At 36.0% G+C, this 19,348-nt stretch overlaps 1 protein-coding gene across 1 annotated transcript in view; it reads left to right on the top strand.

The window, feature by feature from the left end:
* Positions 1 to 5,579: 5,579 nt before the first annotated feature.
* Positions 5,580 to 19,348, top strand: part of CFAP54 (cilia and flagella associated 54) — a 159,883-nt gene continuing 146,114 nt past the window's right edge. The window contains exon 1 of the mRNA XM_009321347.1: positions 5,580 to 5,723. Coding sequence (XP_009319622.1) covers positions 5,580 to 5,723 — 144 coding nt within the window. The remainder of the gene's footprint in view (positions 5,724 to 19,348) is intronic.

Raw genomic sequence — 19,348 nt, 5'->3', positions numbered from 1 at the left:
ATAAATATGTAAGAAATCATATAATTTTTCTGAAGTTCCCAAACTTGAGTCAAGTAAGTTATTGTGAAGAAAAGCTGAAGAAATGAACAGGGATCATAGCAAAGATATACACTGGCCAAACTCTGTAATTTGCACATCAATAGCAAATATGAAATACTGAATCAATTTCTTTATCAACCATCAAAATATTCACCCCAGGTACTGATCCCCCAGAATCAATACTTATCTATCATATGGACCGGAGAATCAACACAAATATATTAATGTTACACCTTAACCTTAAAAATCTTAGGAGTCATCTGAATGTAAACAAATAAACTTCATACTCTTCACACTACTTTTTCTTCCCTATTTTTGATGAGTATTATTTATCTTTTCCATGTGAACTTATATCTCAATCTTGCCATTAGACTGACAATATGAAAATCAATTAACGCTAACGGTTATCATGCTTGTGGACACCTGTTGTCTAGGGAATAGGCAAAAAAAATCAAGCTATTAAAGAAATAAAGAAGAAAAAAAGCAAAAGTAACTTCCTGAAAACCAACTACCTGGCTTTCCTGATGTGGGAAAAAAAAAAAAAGGCTTGGTCAAAAGGCAAGAAGTTGTAAGCAACTTTCTCGTTCAGTAGAATAAAGTGTCAGTAATGCCACACAACCCGTTTTATAACATAACTCTTACTGATGATTCAAACAGAGATCGTGACCACTTAAGCTTATACACTTCTCTGAACACATAAGGAAGTTATAAGCTGTCTACCCCCACAAGAAAAAAAACCTACTAGCATGACAACAGCAGAGGGAAAGGAGTATTACAAAGATTGTCAAACATTATTTCCCATAAAACATTTTGTTATTGCACATTTCAGTACTGACAGTGGAATACTTTCACTTTAGTTTTGAAAACTCGTAACATGACAACAGGTGATGACAATCCAATAAAACACACAGTTTCCAAACAAGCTCCTGCCTCACACAGCCTCAGCAAACATCTCAACTGCAGCACGACATGGACTATTTTTATTCTGCATATTTAGACTGTATTTGCAAACTGTATAGCAAATTCTTGGGGTGAGGGAGAAATAAACATTCACTGATCACTTGCAATCACAGACCGAGAAACAGATTAATTGTTGAAAAAACATTTACTCCAGTCGCTGAACGTTAAAGTTAAATGGAACGTGGAAAAGTGAAAGGGAAAGGTTTTTAACCTGCTGGGAATGAAAAACTTCAAGTCATGGAGGCAGGTGACTGGAAGACTTCATAGAAAGTTTTATAACATTTTTTGCAACTAATTCCAACAAACTGCTGCTGTCAGTAGCAGTACGCAAACCAATTACTTTATAGCCAGCACAGGTAACGCCGCTGCTGTGACTGCAGTGCAGACAGAAGCCGAGATAATGAGAGAGATATGCAAGCCACCACATTAGTTGTGACAAACTATTTCCTCTCATGTTTTTGTTTGAGGTGTTGCTACCTATACTGTCCTCACAATATGCCGAAGCACAAATAGAATTTTAAGCTTTCACAGTTTAGGCTTCTACTAAGTTTTAGAAGTGCCTTGGCCTCTTGCTGTGAGGCAACCAAGGTATCAGTTGCAACTGCTTCTGAATTGCAGATAGCTTTCCACTTAGAAATGCCTTAATCAAATGTGTAACATCAATACATGCTAGCTAGTCCAAGTACTAGCAGATGATCTATGTGGACATATTCTCTGCCCAGCAACATTGGTGTTGCCTGGCCCTCTAAAGATACCACTATCAAGAAAAGAATGATTTTTTTTCACTTAAAATCTAAAGAAAGAATTGCTGTCTTACAGAATTAGAGATTAACCTAACCTATTTCTTCTCAAATTTAGCTTAATTTTAGCCTCTATCACTATCTAATTTTCTCTTTTTTTTTTTCCCTGGGTGTAGGAGGAAATCCTACCCCCTGCTGACAAAAGAGATGGTAGGAGGTAGCAAGACAAGCTCTTCATTATAAAGCAAGAATTTTAGAGAATCTGAATAAGGAGAGAAATACCCACACACTCCCTCAGTGGCAATGAGGATGAAAATACATTTTGGACTCCCCAAGAACTCTAACTACACTCCCAGAATGATGCTTCTGCCGTCACGTATCTCACATGCTGGAAATCTGGATAAGAAAGCACAAATGCTTGTACGTGTATTCAGAGCGTGATTTCCAGACTCATACCAATTAGTTCCTTCCCTTCTGTTTCCTATCACTTGAATAAAAACATTGGGAAAGATCCAAATAATGACATTTTGACAGCAAAAAAGCAAAGGCATTCAAACATTACCGAGGCAAACCCGAAACAAACCACGCATGGAGGTACCTCTTTTCCCAATCCCTAAGTCCCCATGAAATGCTTCCATGAACTCTAACCATCCCCTTAACAAAGTTCATAGGGTTTCCACATGCAACATAAATTCTGTAGGTACAGATCAACTACCTTCCCAAGAATCAGTCTGTACCTGGAATAAGCTTGAAGAACTTTATGAAGTGTTAGACACTACAAAAAAAAATACTGAACATGCAAACATAACTGTATGCAGCTTGCCTGCCTACACACATGCAAGATCTTAGACTCATGTAGAGAACAGGACTCATGACGATACATTTATACCACACCTGATAAAACAATACCTGAAAAGCACCTTCTCCCTTCAGTAGGGAACAAACTAACATATTTGCACATTTAACTTCTGAGCTGAAGTAACTAAATATACAACTACCCAACAACCTGCTAGAAAAAGCTCTAAATTTTGAATTTGAAAGATTTTAAAATTAGCATTAAATTTACTATTTGCCCCATATTAGACCATCCGAGGGGAAAAAAAAAATGCAGAGTTCACATGCTGAATGTCAGACACACACACGCACAGAGTCAGGATGCCCTAGGGATGAGACTGACTGATCTAGATGAGCTGTCCTTTTTCCCATGTCCATCTCCCACACATCTTGATCACTCTAACAAGACTCCACAATAAAAATCTCTTATCATCCCATTAAAGAATCTCCTATCTACAGGGTTAATAAAATTAACATTGATTTGTTTTTTCAAGTATATATTTATCATTAAATTTGTATGTTAAACATTCAAATCGGATTTACAAAGCAAAGAAGGGTTGGGACCAACGCTTTTTAAGCCTATTATTGCTACACATACTCTCCGCATGTTGCACAAATCTATTACAACACAGTTACATAAACTAGGTATCCTGCTTCTTTCCAGACTAGGTTTGCCCTTGCTTACCATTCAGACATGACCACATAAGAGACAAGTAAGAAAGCCAAGCAGAAGATACTTTTAGTTGATTAGAAATTTCAATATAAAGAAAATTAACCTTTTAAAAGCTCATGTATCCCAGCAAGATGATGCAAAATATCCAAATATAGCAGGTCAGACTAAACTCTTATTTGGTAGAAGGAACACAGCTTTTGGGAGAAAAACCAAACTGGAATCTAAAGACTATTAAACTAAGCTACATATATGTGGCATCCCAATGCAGTTAGTATAAGCAGAGGCCAAGCACGCTTTTTAAGCCAAATCTGATTATTTCTGAACACTTCAAATATACTCTACATCTTGTACCACCTCTTTAAAATACACATTATTATATTTTCTTCACAGTAATACAGAGCAAACTGAACATCAAAAAAATAAGGGGAGACAAAGAATCAAAATCCAGATACTGCCTTTCATACTAGCAAGAAACCTTGCTAAACTTTCCATTCTCAGGCGTAGCAAAAACACATCCAGCTGTAAGCGTCATGCTGAACCCCTCATACCCAAAAGACACTCAGTCTCCACAATAAAATAAAAGCAAGAATAAGGATCGAAGTCTTTCTGCTACTATCAAAACAGTATTATTCTATCTACCGCTCAACAAATTTCTTCTGGAACTTCATTTCTACTGCAGTTCACGTTTTGCAAACCACCAGCAAAAATTCTTATTGCATGTATTTTCTTAAGACAGCCCAATAAGCTCAAAAAGCAGCTTGTTTTGTTATGACTTACAGGATTGACATAATTTGTTTCACAATTTATTATGATACTTGAGAAATTGTTCAAAATGTTTTAATTATGCATCACCCTAACTGGCATTTAGTAAAACACAATGAGGATATGAGGAGTAAGTGTAGAATAAATGTTTCTTATTAATTAGGCTTGTAACGAACAGGTTTCATGTGATCACTTAATTTATGACCAGTGTCAAAGTATCCTCTGTGAGAATTACCTAATTTAGTCACCTAGTCAACTGAAAGACCTAACCATCTCCCTTCGTTATGTAAACACTACACATACTTTGCAGAGCATCTTGGAGGACAAATTGAAAACATGCAGTTTTTTGGAATGTACATGTTGGATGAGCAGCAGTTCAACACATTAATGTTTAGGTCAACAAGCATATACAGCAGATAGCTTCACAGCAAATAACTGACATAAGAGAAAGAGATGACTAATCATGAACTCCTCTAAACGGCATTAAATTAAGCTACAACCCAGAGAGAAAAGCACTGCACACTTATCACCCTGTTTGCAGTCCTATTGTGGCAACCCTCCTTTGGTGAAGTCTGCAGAGCAGGAAAGCTGCACTGGAGCACCAGGCGATGGAAAGGGCCATCCTTCTACTCCAGCCTCATGACCACCACATCGCATGGAAAACACAGTGTGGGGACAAGGCTAAAGCAAGTGGAGTTAGTGTTATGCATGGCCATTTCCAGTTTACTTTTTCAAAAGTCTACCTTTATTTTCAACCTTGTGTACAGTGCAACAGGGGAGAAAAAAAGAATTTACCCAAGTTGGTTCGGCTTCAGAACAGCCTGGTACTGAACACACACAAATCTGTCCTGACTTTCTATATAAAAGACATTTACCAGTGCCACCAGAGCTGGCTTACAAACAGTTTTTCCGTTGGATTTGTAGAATAGCAGGGGATAATGCCAGGCACAAATCCTCAGTTCAAGAACCCTTTTTAGAGTATCAAAGCAAAGTTTTTTGTTTGTGCCTCACATTACAACTTTATGAACTAAAAATAAATCTCTGAAAAACACACAGATTTACTAGCTTTTATATGGACAGGTAGAGCTAACTAAGGAAATATCTTACCACAAAAGGATCCCATCCATATTGGTATATAATCTAGTCAGTAATGACTTTTGGAGGTGACAGTAAAGACATATTCACTTCAAAGCTTTTTTACTCTTAAACCACAACTTCTTTTTATCCTTAAAACTGGTATGGTACAAACAGGTGAAATATTTACCCTGCAAATGAATGTTCATTCCCCTGCAGCTCACAATATATTCAACCTAATCTCTTCCCTAGAGACAGAAACCTTTACCTTGGTACCAACATTAAGTTTTTATAGAGTGTAAGTCTGCTGACTAGGAAGACCAAATGACCAAGGTAGTGAGAATACAGACAGGAACAGGAACACAGGAATTTAACAAATATTGCTCTTAGAAAAAAGAGGATTAATGCAGCAATTTAAGATGCTTTTCTGAGCTTTGAGGTAGCAAGCGAGTTTTATCATTAAAGAATGCACCCGCTAGAGCCACAGAAGGGGCACGATGGCGGCCACATCACTCTCCCCGGCACAGCCAGGCTATGAAGAGCCTGGTCCCCGCCATGCCCTGACCCCTGTCAGCCTTACACCCCCTGGGACAGGAACGCCACTCCCAGCTACCTGTAATTCTAGAGAGGCACAACCGTCTGTAAAAAAGCCTCAAACTTTCAAATTATTTATGTTGATCTGGTTGTATAAATAAAAACACCTTGAAGCTATTGCTATTTTCATTAAACATTCCTAAATTACAGTGCATCATTTTGATAAACAGCACATCATGTGCTACAGATCAGGTTAATTTTAGCATTGGACACCATTTCATACAAAGAAATTTCACTTCCCCCTTTAAAATAAACAATTAACTTTGAATAATTACAAAGAGCTGTTAAAAAGCAACTTTCTCTTTTAACCCTACTAAATAATTAATACTGCTGTTTTGAGATAGGATGTCTAAATTTGAGAGACGGTTTCACTATCAAAAAAGAACAGTATTTTTAATTGATTTAGTGCTTGTATTAAACTTCTACTTTAGCATGACAAAGACTTGAGTATTCTTTATTCACACAGAGGATTGTTTCAAAAAGTGGTCCGTGTACAGCCCATGCAGTCGAGAATGTAAACACATAGATATTGCTGATGACAGCATTTAGGTCTTAAGAGAATTCATTTACTCTCTCAAGTGCTGCTAGACAGTTCTGTGTAACGAGCAGTGAAAATACTGAATGAAGTATTTATGATTTACACAGTATAAATCATATTGTGATATGCCAGACATGCATTTATAACATGCCCAATGTACATTAACTAATCATGAAGTGCACAACAAAGGTAACTGCTGAAATGGCTTACAGAACATGCACTTGCATGTGTGAAGAAAATGTGGATACACGTCTTTACATCTCATTTGATATATATAAATTCCCCCCAGCCATAAAATTGCAATTTTAATCTCCTCCTCTCAATATATGCGAATGTTTCACTAAAAAAATACCTGAAACTTTTGTTGCATCTTCCAAGTAAAAATGGTTCCAAGTACATCATAAGCAGGATTTTCAATAGTGCAAAACCCAAACTAAATCTAAAAATAGGTCACATTTATTAAAGTTACTTCCAGATCTCTAAAACAAAATATACAAAGGCCTATGGTACAGAAAGCCTACTAATGCTTATTATAATCCTAAATACCTTCTGTTTTCTACAAGGTCATAACATCCTTCTATCTATCAGCTGCCTTTCTATTTTCTATGAATTTAATTAACATTTAATATAGATAATGTTTTCTCTTTTTGTTTGTTTGAATTTAGAGTTAGATTGCACATGATTTTAAAAACAAAATTCAACATTTAAAAAGAGGTCAATATAATAGATAGGCTGTCTCTAAGTGCCTCAAAATGGCACAGAATTAAATCATTCTACAGGGCAATCTTCTATTGTTTTCAAACATAGCTTCCCCATTGTAGGAAATTATGCAAGGTGGAAGAAATACACATAATCAACTTTAAACTTAGTTTAAAATACTTGAACTTATTTTATTTTAAACTTAGTTTAAAAGTTTAAACTTAGTTTAAACTTAGTTTAAATTTACTTAAAGTTAACTTTAACTGAAGTTTAAACTTAGTTTAAAATTTTAAACTTAGTTTAAAATACATAATTTCTCAGATGAAGACTCCAGCCTTCATCCATACTATTAAAAGCATACACACCAGCAGAGTTCCAAACAGGTTCTATGAAAAAAATTAAAGCCTGTATTATACATAGTGTTATACTGTAGAAAAATTTATAGCCCTAAATATTGTGTTATTGCATACTGAAACATCAGTATCCTTTTAAAATGAATCATTTAAAATAAACCAAACAAAAAATTAAGCCAGCAAAGTTGCAGATCAGAAGCTACAAGTTTCAATCATTATTACAGCAATACAAATTCTTACAGCTAATCTCATGGAATTATTTGAATAATAAATTACTGCACCACATATGTAGGAAAGACAGAAAAGAGCGAGGAAAACCTGGGCTGAGAATAAGATCCTATGACTAACTTTGCCACTCAGTGATCTTGGATGCTTGAAGTAACACCAAAAACATCAGCTTTGCCATCTGATGAGCAAGGCAGATGAAAATTATTCTAAGAGCTCTTAAAGAAAAAACGGATCTAAAATTCAATTTAAAAAAAAAATATCTAAAATTCAAATTCAAATATTAGTAATTTCTGGTAGCATCCAAACTACTAAAAAAGACAAGGACAAAAAACAGATAAGCTGCAAAGATTTAAGCGTAAAAAAAAAGTCCAACAACAACACAGCATGACTTTTGTGATGTTCCCTACTGACATTTTTAGGAAACACAGCACTTCCCAAAATACTGATGGACAAAAAGGTAAAACTATACTGGAAATTAAGGAGAAAAGCTGCTTTTTGCCTTTAGGAAGTTTAAACCTTATTAATGGAATTCCCAGTATTTAACTTTCATACACTTCAGGCTTCAAGGTATAAAATAAAATAAAAAAAAAAATAAAAAAAAGAAGGCATTTCATAGCACAATTCTGAAACCAGCACTCCATTCATGGGTACAGAGGCGCAGAAGTGAACAGTGTGCTACTGAAGGGCTGGTCAACGAAAAATTGTGTCAGAACCACAGGTAAGATTAAACTAGTATCCCTACAAGACAACGTGTTAGGACACCTGAAACGTTTCTTAGCTTCAATTCAATCTCCTCTGTCATAAAACTTCAGATGCTGCACAGTGTGTGTTTGAGAGCAACGAACAGCACCATCCAGTAATCACCTCTAGCTGTTCTACAACATTATATTATTCAATCTACAGTGTTTCATGACTGGAATTTAAAAAAAAAAAAAAAATGGATACCTGGATACATCCCTATGGCCTACTGAAGTTCAGAACGTTTAATTATCCTTAGAACACATGACCCGTATGCATCATGAATAATACTGTATGCAGCATCTCTCAAAGAAAACCTACAGTACAGGGATCTAAGAGCAGATTTACATATGCTGTGTTTCACTACATAAACACAGATGTCTGACTTTTTAGATCAAAATACTGTTGATAGCACAGACAGCAAAGCCCTAAGACAACCCCTAGGCCTTTCTCTGGCTTAAAAACAAAACAAAACAAAACAGAAAAATCACGAGATTCCCAGTGTTTCACAAGAATGCCCTCCAGTAATACCTGATTCTGGATGCAGCATGCCAGAATGCCATGCCCTGCCTGTAAAGCTCTCCTCTTGTCCTAGCTATGCACTCCTTCTCTCACTTCTGACACCTGAATTCATCCCCTTGGCTACCCCACAAAACCACTGCTAACCCTAAGGTTTGATTCAAAAATACAGCAAAGCTACTCAACCGAGGAGGGGAAAGGGACATTATTAAAAACAAAAGTTCACCTCTGTGCTGTAAAACAGAGTGCAGCTTCTCTGTATTTCAGACTTCTTAATCAAAAAGCTTCCTAGACTTTATGATAGAGAGCCATGATAACTCAATCCAACTGGAATAATAGTACTACCTAGCAGAAAAAGCAAAGCTTGTGCACACTGTGGAAGGAGCTTTGTCAGGAGTTAAACAAGATGAAAGGACGATCATAAACGTCTCCTACTTTTGCACAAAACGGAACATGTTATTCTTCCAAAGCCTCTTAGGATCATAGAGAGACAAATATTTTTAAATTAGAACATACCACAAATAACGTGGCAACTACCACAAATAACTTTGAAAGGATATTAACTCACATAATTTTCTTTATCCCTTTTAAACCTCTGAATACAAGGGAAAAAAATTCTATTATGTCAGTAGGATCCACTAACAGTTAAATGTATTACCTTTGGGGTGTGGCTCTTCTCATAAAAGTGACTATACAGAAAAGGAATTTTCTCTGTCAACAATTTTGCTTCCTGTGCTTTATCAGAGGTTTGAGGGGTTTTTCCCTCCTTAAGTGACAAAGACTTTTTTTTTTTTTAATAGTCTACCACTGGAAGCTCTGTATACTCAATGTAGTTAAGAGAGAACATTCCCTGTAGAAGACAGTCAACAGGACTGCTTTCCAAATCTGTGCTTCAGGCCTTTCTGGAAGCAGTGAGGTTACGTATGTGTTAGTTCTGTCTGACATACAACTGGAAAAGGCACCAGTGCAATTACCTAGACTGAGACGTAAAGCATTAATGTAGGTTAAAGAGTCTAGGATAGATTAATTTACATTGGTATAAAAAGACTGAGAGCAAGATACCACTTAGCCATAGAAAAGGGAAAGCTATCCTATTGTGCTAGTATAAAGCTGGCTTACCAGTGTTTTTTTATAGATACACCATCTTCCCCTTCTCCTCCAGTTGTTTCTTAGAAATGTTTACCAGAATCTATACCACTAGGTTTTCAGACACTGTCGGGGTGTTATTTCTGTTAACACGTCTCTGCAGCCGATACTGTTAAGGCTGATTTTCAAGACATCCTCAGCACTTGCACCGTGAAGATTAGTATCTTAAAGAAGCCTCAAGTTAAGCAATCAAAAATTGACATAACCGTCCCTACATACTTCTTTAGCTAGTGATGCACTACTTTCCATGAAAACTGGCCAATGTCACTAAACAAAACCTGTTGCAGTTATATTCTAAAATAACATCTTCAACAAGTTATCTAAACTAGCATGAAACTTGGCAAATAATGTCAACCAGCCCAAGGAAATAATTCTCAATATACAAGTAAAACAGAGATTTCGCATCCTATCTTCCAAGCAAAAACAAAAAACAAACTCTGAATTAAGATACAATTTCAGTTACCAAGAGCAGATATGACAATCCAATCATGTAAAGATGCAAATTTACAACTAAATTTATGCAGTGTAATGTCATTAAAAAGTCAATAACGAACATCAACCGCAGGTGTAGTATATGCTTAAATCTTCACTACACTTATTTTATCGTGCAGCATATACATTCTAAAAACCAGGTACTCCTACTACAAAAAAAAGATCATTTTTATTTGTCCTTGCAACCCTAGTTTCTGAAATTGCTACGAGACATAAAATGAAAACAGATCATTCAGCAATCTATTTCAATATTAAAATATACTACCACTACTACTCACATGACTGGAATTTTAGTTCATGCTAAGCACCTGCAAGCAGAAGTGAAGAATAAAGAAAAATCTGCATGTTTTCTTGCTTACATATTAAAGACCCAATTGCATAAATTGCAGGGGGGATTCACACTATTCATCTTTAGGTACCTGAGGCACTAAAGGAAAGTTTCATACCAGTTATGGGGTCAATTAACAGTTTCCTACCGCCAGTAAGAAAATGCTTGGCTCCATCCCCCAGCCACCCTCTCTTCCTTCTTCACCATCAACCGTGTAATTCCTGCCCTCTCTCTTCCCTCCAGTACTTTCCAGATAGCAGTGGAAACCTATTCAGTTTACTGATGCAGCAAAAATTATTCTGAAGCAAGCGCTTAATTCAGCTCAAACTGTAATGTTGTAATACAAAAACAATGACTGTGATGGGCTCCCTCCAAGGTAAATGTGGAAAGAGAGGCAGCTCTATATTAAGATCTTTGGATTACCCTCTGAACCTGTTTCTCTCTACTGATTATAGAGATGAGCATTTAAAAAAAAAAAAAAAGGCAAAACCTAAATCAGTCAATCTGGCACAATTCATATTTTAGATGTGAATAAATTATTTGCTGAAAAAAAATCCAGGTTTTATCTACCCACTCCTAGAAACAGATGATTAAAAAGAATATAGGTATTTTGTTAAGACACAGCTACAGGTGCAGATCATCACTGGCTGCCCATTCATCCCCAAAATAACTTTTAACAATGACAAACAATTTATGACTTAAATCTTTCAACTAATGTCTACCTGTTCCACTACCAGAAATAGTCACAAATACCAGGAAACTAAAACTCCTATTATGTAAGACCACCAAAAAAAAGCCGATTTTAAAGGAAGCAGGTTCAGAACGCTTTGTTAACAACACTCAGCACTTTACATTTTATACACAAACTAAAACCAAACGCATTTTAAAATGCAGTAACTAAGCTTACTATCAAAGCATATCAAATCCATACATTCAGAACTCATAACGTACTTGGTATTGTTCCTAAAATACTAAAATTGCATAATTCAAGAAGAAAAGCATATACCTACTGAGCAAACTAATTACTATACATCATTATGTTGTTTCTCCTGTACTGTCCAGAAAAAAAAAAAAAAAAAAAAAAAGACTATGCTAAATAACAAAAGGCCTTCTTCTGCCTACATACATTTTAAAGCTATTTTTTTGGCTTATGGATCAAACATTTTGCTTTTGAGAATTATATTGCGATGTATCAGAAACAAGCCACAACAGAACATTCAGGTTAACTGCATTTCCTGATAAACAACCCAGAATTACAAGCAACAGGTTTAAAAATACTGTGACTTGTGCAAATGGGAACACTGTAAGCTGTTTATCTTGTTTAATCCTGAAGGTAAACAGCGTAAGCTTTAAAATATTTTGCTTCTTTGCCATAACCTACTGAATCATATTGACAAAGGTAATGAAATACTATGGAGAATCTTAAACTTTTGGAATTGCCTCTGAAATTGCTTTATCTGAGTATTGTACAGGACATTATTCTCAAGAACACTCAGCATAAATTTCAGTGATTTAAATCCAAACTGTAGCTTCAATGAAGCCAAAGATCTCGTCTTGTCTCTCCTGAGGTGATCACTTCTTCAGAAAAAACAAGGACCCTGCGCAACTCTCCTATTGGGCCCCTTTAAAATATGACCACGGTAGTTATTATCTGATTTTTTTTTATTGTTGCCTATTCCAAACTTTGTTTGAACTCCCACCATAGCTTAATTTCAGCTTATGTAGTTCAGTTTTTAAATATTATTTTCAAGAAAAAATATTCTTTTCAGCTTCCTTAGATTTCTTTCCTCCAACACTAACAATTTCCACACCAAAAACCCTATTTCCTTTCATAACTCCCACCTCAAAGATGTACCCATATTTAAAATTAAGAAGGTATTTTACAGGAGTTATCAGTAATTATTTCCCCACTGTCCCTTCTTATTCAGTACCAAAATAAGTTTCTGAGCTGCTGTTTTACACATCATTTTTAGAAGACTTTAGTACAGCATATATGTTTGATATATTTAGCAGTTGAGGACCTCCTTTCCTCTCTGTACAACAGGAAGTTTCCCCTCCCATCTGCTCGGGATACTTAAAAAAATAAGTAATTACAAACTGTTGTTTTTCCACTGATTCTGCAGAAAGTGACTATTATTTACATGTAAAAACAAAAGTAAAGCTGAACCCAAATGCCTATTTTAACCTCCATCGGTTCCCTGACCCAGTCGTCAAACGGTCACAAGACACCTGCTAGTACAAAGGCGGCAGCGTGGGGATGAGAGCGGCAGCCAGCACAGGGGAAAACAACTACGGCTTTAAGCAATAGCGCCAAAGTTATGCCACTTTAAACCGTCTGCGGAGGAACAAAGTTATTCACAGGCAGCACCAGCCCAAGCTTGGTCTCCCACAGCCATACAAGAAGACGTTAAGTTTTATATTTGGTTTTCAGAGCAAACATAAATAAGGTGAATTACGACATAGTTTCACATTTTACAAGCAGACACTTAAACAATTTAGTAAGATATTTATGACAGAGCAACAATGGCTTTTAATCTTCCCCAGTTAAACATATATATGACCACAATTTTTTTGGCCCACACAGAACGTTTATGAATTCTACATTTAGAAATTCAACTTTGCTTCAAGATATAGAGAAAACCAGTGGAAATATAATAAAATGTAATCTATTATTTCACAATTGACTCTCCTCTTGAATATTATTCATAAATTATTCATATTATTAATATCTTTTTAGAAAAATAAAAGCTTTCCCTAAAACCCACATACTGAATGCAGATCAACACTTAATATCTGTTCTGTATTATACATGAGAAACTATTCCAAAGCTTTACAAAATAAATTCCCAAACTAAAAGCTAATATTAATAGCTGCTTATATTTGATTTGTTTTAATTACAAATATCATTAATTTATTTAAAAAGTTAACATACTGTATTCATTATTTTAGAGCCTGATACAAAATGCCACATCAAGTAAACAATCAGGAAACGGCCAGTTTTCCAAGCATCCACCCTGCGCTAATGACCTGTTCTGCATTATCTATTGTTTTCCCAATTTTCTGCGAGCTACAAAAATGATCAGCAATTTTCACTGGCTTTCACTTCATTAGTGGCAATGCCCAACAGCAGGCACTGAGCAGGTTTCCCAGTGCTTCTTCATGAACGTACTCTGACGATGAGGAGCCCTCATCACACGCAGTTATGTAACAGCAACTATTTATAGTTAACCACTTGATTCACATTATCCGCCAGGTTTTAAACCATTTCATATGTGGACACTTGATCTATCGTTTTAGTTCCTTAATCAAAATGTCACATTACCGCCCAGCAAAAGGTTTCAGAGAAACCTGTCTGCAACATCAACAATATTACACCACACAAGGTTTTTAATCTTATCAAGAGAACCAGAAGTTAATTTTACAAGATCAGTCTTCTATAAATATATGCTGAACAATTATTTCCTCTACTTAAAACTCCTGTTCAGTCAATATCCATTACCATGCATATTACTAACTTAAAACCACTGAAAGAAACCTGAAGTTGTGCTAAACTTACATAATTTCTCAGTGTTCTGAGACATACTGAAAAACATCATCAGAAGAAAGCGCCCTATCAACTTTTTACAATTCTTACCAGACAACTTCAGTGGCTGCTGTTTAACACCCTCAAGTTCTCTTAGGAAGCAGTTCAGAGCATCACATATGACTATCATCTGGTTTTACTTCTGAATATGGCAGTATTTAATGAACATCTACCTCTTCCAAAGATCATCAAATGCTAATGTTTTCTCTGTAACAAGCTAATGGCTTTGTTAGAATTCATTTTCCTCCTAAAATACGCCCTGCCTTATTGTCATAGTCCACGACAGCATGGGTTTTCCTCGTCACAGTCTTTGGCTTCCCTTATCAATCATATTCACTTAATTCAACTTCTTTACATTTTTGTAAACTGGCTTCTTTACTCCTATAGGCCATTATAACTTTTTAACCCAAACAGTTTTCTCTCAACTACAGGACAATGGGTTTGCTGATAAATAATATTCTTTGATAATTCTTCGTAATCCATATTTCCCAAAGATCTTTATTTCAGTGAACACCATTTAGCACCCATTACTGTAAACCTCGTTAAAAGTTACCTTTAATGATTGCTGTATAAAAACCATCTTGCACGTACCTGAACAAAATGCAAACAAACCAAGATACTTCCATATCAGTAAGGTAAGAGTAGGAAGTCAGAAATACTTGGCGAGACATTCCTGAAAGAAAACTGTGCAGGTTATGGCAGTTCACTATAAGTGTTTCAGTACAGCTACATGCCTACAAAATGCCCTAATCCCCTGAGCACAGAAAAGAAAGTCATGATCCTGCCAACTTTAACACAAACTGAAAGCATGCAAGTATCCTTAGTGAAGCTGACAAAGTGCAGATATTAAAAATCAGAGACCATCGTGCAAGTCTACCCAGCCTTGAAAACAGCAGCAGTCAGAGAAAGGAGTACAATTACGAAGTATGGATTATAATTAAATGAAATATGATTAGAGGGCACAGAGTAACATTCACTTATGCAAGACACCTAGCAAGTCCAACCTAAAACACAAAGGCAGGCAAGAACTGTAGCTAGGAGTGTAAATGAAAGACATGTCGTTTCTTTGTTCTGGTATAACAACACAGCCTTGTTCATCATAATATATGCATAACTACTTGTTCCAGAGAAGATTTAAAAAAATAAGGAAAAAAGATCACAATCAAAACCTAGGATAAAACTGTTCTTCAGCTTACTGTGTTTTCACGGTATTACAGAAGTAAGCAAGCAGAAAATTGTCCTGAAATTCACAAAAGCCTTTGAGTGTTTATTTAAAAATGTTATAAAGTTGGTATTTTCCCTTTTCTTAAAATCATTATGTTTAATTCTGCCCCACATGAAAAATTAAAATGTGATTTTACAGTTATTTCTTCTGCTGCTGCTGTATTTTTTGACGATGCTACTCACACATTTTTCTCTCTTTACAACATTCATGCTTATACATAGCACCTCGTGATAACCTGATGTTCCCTGTTGAAAGAAATTTCTAATCCTTTAAAAACAGACACCAGACCACAAAAGCCCAAATATGCTAGTAAAGCACAGAGTTACTTCCAGTATCAATGCATCTATGGTATTTGATAATACAGTCAGGCATAGGGCATAATGATCTCCAAGGACGTGGCAAAAACCTTATTACCTGAGGACTGATGTATCAAAAGCTGGCCTGATGCAAATTACCTCATCTATGCATCCATTAAGGTTACTGTTTTCCATATAACCAGATCACAGAACTGAAGAACTCTTTTTTTTTTTTTTTATGTTTTTGTACTCCAAGTTGGCAAACTAGCTCAAGTTCCAGTTTTGTTTATTCCCTGTGACTACCAACATCAGTGGTTAAACACTCGAGGTTTAAACCGCTGTTTGTAGATGTTCTAATTAGCCCATTCTACTGAACTCTGGAGTTGACATCTCCACTAAAAGGAGTCCAGGAAACCAACAACTCTGGAAGAATTGCCGATCCATCTGGTTAGGTAAGAGTGTGCATGTATGGATTTGTATTGGATACAGAATTATAACTACTCATTTGGCTAAAAAAGCATTAACTCCCACTCTTCAGAGAAACAGCTGTCAAAAGTACATCACAACTCTTCACAAAAAGAAAACATTCCACATCATTAATGGGCATTTCTGGGAAACCTAGTATTTCTGGAGGAAGCAGTATCTGTTCTTTCCTGCTTAATGGGGAAAAACGTTACTAGGCCCCAAAAGGTATACACAGCAAGATAGAAAACATTTGTAAAGTTTTAAAAAAACTACTAGTCTTAGATTTCTTAAAGGTTTTTAAAAAGTTAAGTAAATTAAAACTATTGTCTAGTTGTCAAAATATTTAAATATAAAGTGCTTTTACCTCTACCATCCAAGTAAAATAGTCTCTACATCAGCATGTGATCAGGCACAAAAAAAAATTTCTAGTTCTTACACTCAGAAGGAAAAAGTCATTGCTACAATTATGTGCATTGCAAAAATGACAATGAACACAAGCAATACACCGGTTTAGTTTATTCTTTAGATGTGAAGCATAACTGTCAAGTAAACATTTGGCATTTTAAAAGCATTTTTACAAGCTAAAGTTGTGGACTACTGTTTTATATCAAATTCTGAAGTGCCACTGATTACAGTGGTGTCCAGCTACCTCAGTAGAGACATATTCAGAGCTTGCTATAAAAATAAAAAAAAGCAAGCATTAAAAAGCATGCAGCTAAGAACTTAAGATACCCGTAACTTAAGAATTGTAAGCAACATTTAGTGAGTTTACGCTAGAAAAGCTTTATTATTATTGAGCTTGATTTTTAGACGTGATCTTGTCCATTTTCACATCGCACTAGATTATGCATTCAATAAGGACACAACTAGTATATACACCTTTTTAAAAAACAGCTGATTAGCTTTCTTGCTGACAATTAAAAGCTGATCAGTACGTGAAGTATCAACAGCTTCCATTAAATGTGAAAAGAGGGTAAAGAGCAAATTCCCAGAAAGGTTTTAATGCTGGCTGTTCATTGAATCAGTCTCCAACAAAGCCTTTCCTGATTGCACTTTCTAGGTGCACTTACTCAAATATACCGTACTGAACCAAAACTTATAAAGACTAGTGAAATATTCTTTTTTTTTTTCTTCTAGCAGCAGGTAGTCATTTAAGAAATTAGAAAACTTTGTATGTTAGTAAGCCATTAAAAAAATTCTGCATAGTTTTACTGTAAGAGCACCACACTGTAACAATAACACAGGCATACAGAACATCTTAACATCCATGTCATAAGCTGTATATTTTCACACTGCAGTGTTAGGCAGAAATTGAAGCCAGAGCCATTCAGGAGAAAAACACAGCCCTGTTCTGGTTTTCAGTTATTCCCCATCTAATTATATTTGGAATTATAAATCAAGTATTTCACTACACGTTAGTGGCATTTTACACATTAAAAAGATCAATTAATGCACTACAACCTTAGCCAAGCTTAAAAGAAATGACTCTCCACTTTCAAACCATAATTTGCTTCAGACAACAACAGGCTCCAATTTGCAAACTCTTTGGTACGGATGTAGGCAGACCCCACCTACTGATTTGTGTGGAGCTCCATCCTGGCTAAACACAGGGCTACGCCACACAAAATGCAAATGCAAGGTATGAACTTCACTGCGTTATCCTTACTAAAGATTTTTGTAATCCAGACTCATTATTGTCAAAGCAGTATTTAAATAACGCCATGAAAAACAGATGTTTTCATCTTTCAAATTTAAGTGGCCCTTTTAATGCCAAGTTAACATTATAATGGTTTCTCTATGCTGGAGAAGTAAATTCAGTTTGTTCTTTCAAGTATAGATAATTTTTAAGGAAAATTTTCACTATGCATTTCAAACATATTATTTCATGTTTTCAGAACTGTTATTTTTGTGTTAATTATTCACAACAAGTCTCTCTCACATCACTTATTGAAGTGCAGATATAAATGCAAGAGCTGTGTATGAGGATATAGAATTCCTACAACAAAGCAATATGGCAATTTATTTAACATCTTAAGCATATAAAATACCAGATCACTACTTCACTTTTACCCAATTCTAATAAGAAAACAAACCTGAATTTGGTACTAAGTCTGATTTCATAAGTGTTTTCTTCTGCCTCACACCTTCCGAGTATTTAACCTTTGGTCATCTAGTTTCCAGTTCACTTAATACAATTAAAAAAGGATGGAGGGGTGGGAATGGAAGAATGTCAAACCAGGCTTCCCGTCCTCATATCTATGCCATGATAGCTACAAGAAAGTTGCCATTGATCTTCTGTTAAATTACAAAAAAAACACATATAAATTATACAACGAATTTAAAAAAAAAAGGAAACAGATGCTTTTTAAATTATTTAGTTTATATACCTAAAAATAGGTATATATTATTATATACCTCAGCCCTGTTTCCCTCACAACACCCATAATACTGTTAACCACCATTAGCAAAGTGCCAAAGACGGCAGTGACTTCAAAACAACTCCAGCCAGCTACCGAAATTGTTGCAGAAGAGACAAAGGGGATCAAGGTCGGCATTCGTCTAACGCAGCAGCTAATCCGCTCCTTTGAACACGGTATTGGAACTGGTGGGCGCAGTACATTTCCATGAAATATAAAATATACCTAATGCCACCTAATTTCCCCCGTCCTTGCGAGAGAAGAACCATTTTGCTCTCACTGGACTCAAGCCATTACATATCTGAGAGAGGAAGGGGAGGGAGAAGAGGAGTTCACAGAAGTTCAGGGTCAGCAAATGTTCACGTATCCTGTCATCTACGAACTCAAGGCTCAGGGCACAAAAACTCTTATGCCACGCACAGAAACCTACATATTTTGGGTATGCGTGTGGGGAGGAGACCTGCAATAGGAGCGAATGTGTCATACGTGCGGAGGCTGCGAGGAGAAGAGCTGTCAGGAGAAGGCAGCCTCGTTTGAAGGGGAAGAGGTGGTGGGGAAAGGACAGTTATGAACACAGGATCACCAAAAAATCCCGCGGTGCTCACCGGCTGCAAGCCCCGGCCCACCCCTCAGGCCCGGCTTCCC

This window comes from Pygoscelis adeliae, unplaced genomic scaffold (genome assembly GCF_000699105.1).
Source record: "Pygoscelis adeliae isolate BGI_AS28 unplaced genomic scaffold, ASM69910v1 Scaffold232, whole genome shotgun sequence".
Taxonomy (NCBI): domain Eukaryota; kingdom Metazoa; phylum Chordata; class Aves; order Sphenisciformes; family Spheniscidae; genus Pygoscelis; species Pygoscelis adeliae.
The sequence above is the reverse complement of the archived record's forward strand: the minus strand, read 5'-3'. Positions and strand labels throughout refer to the sequence as shown.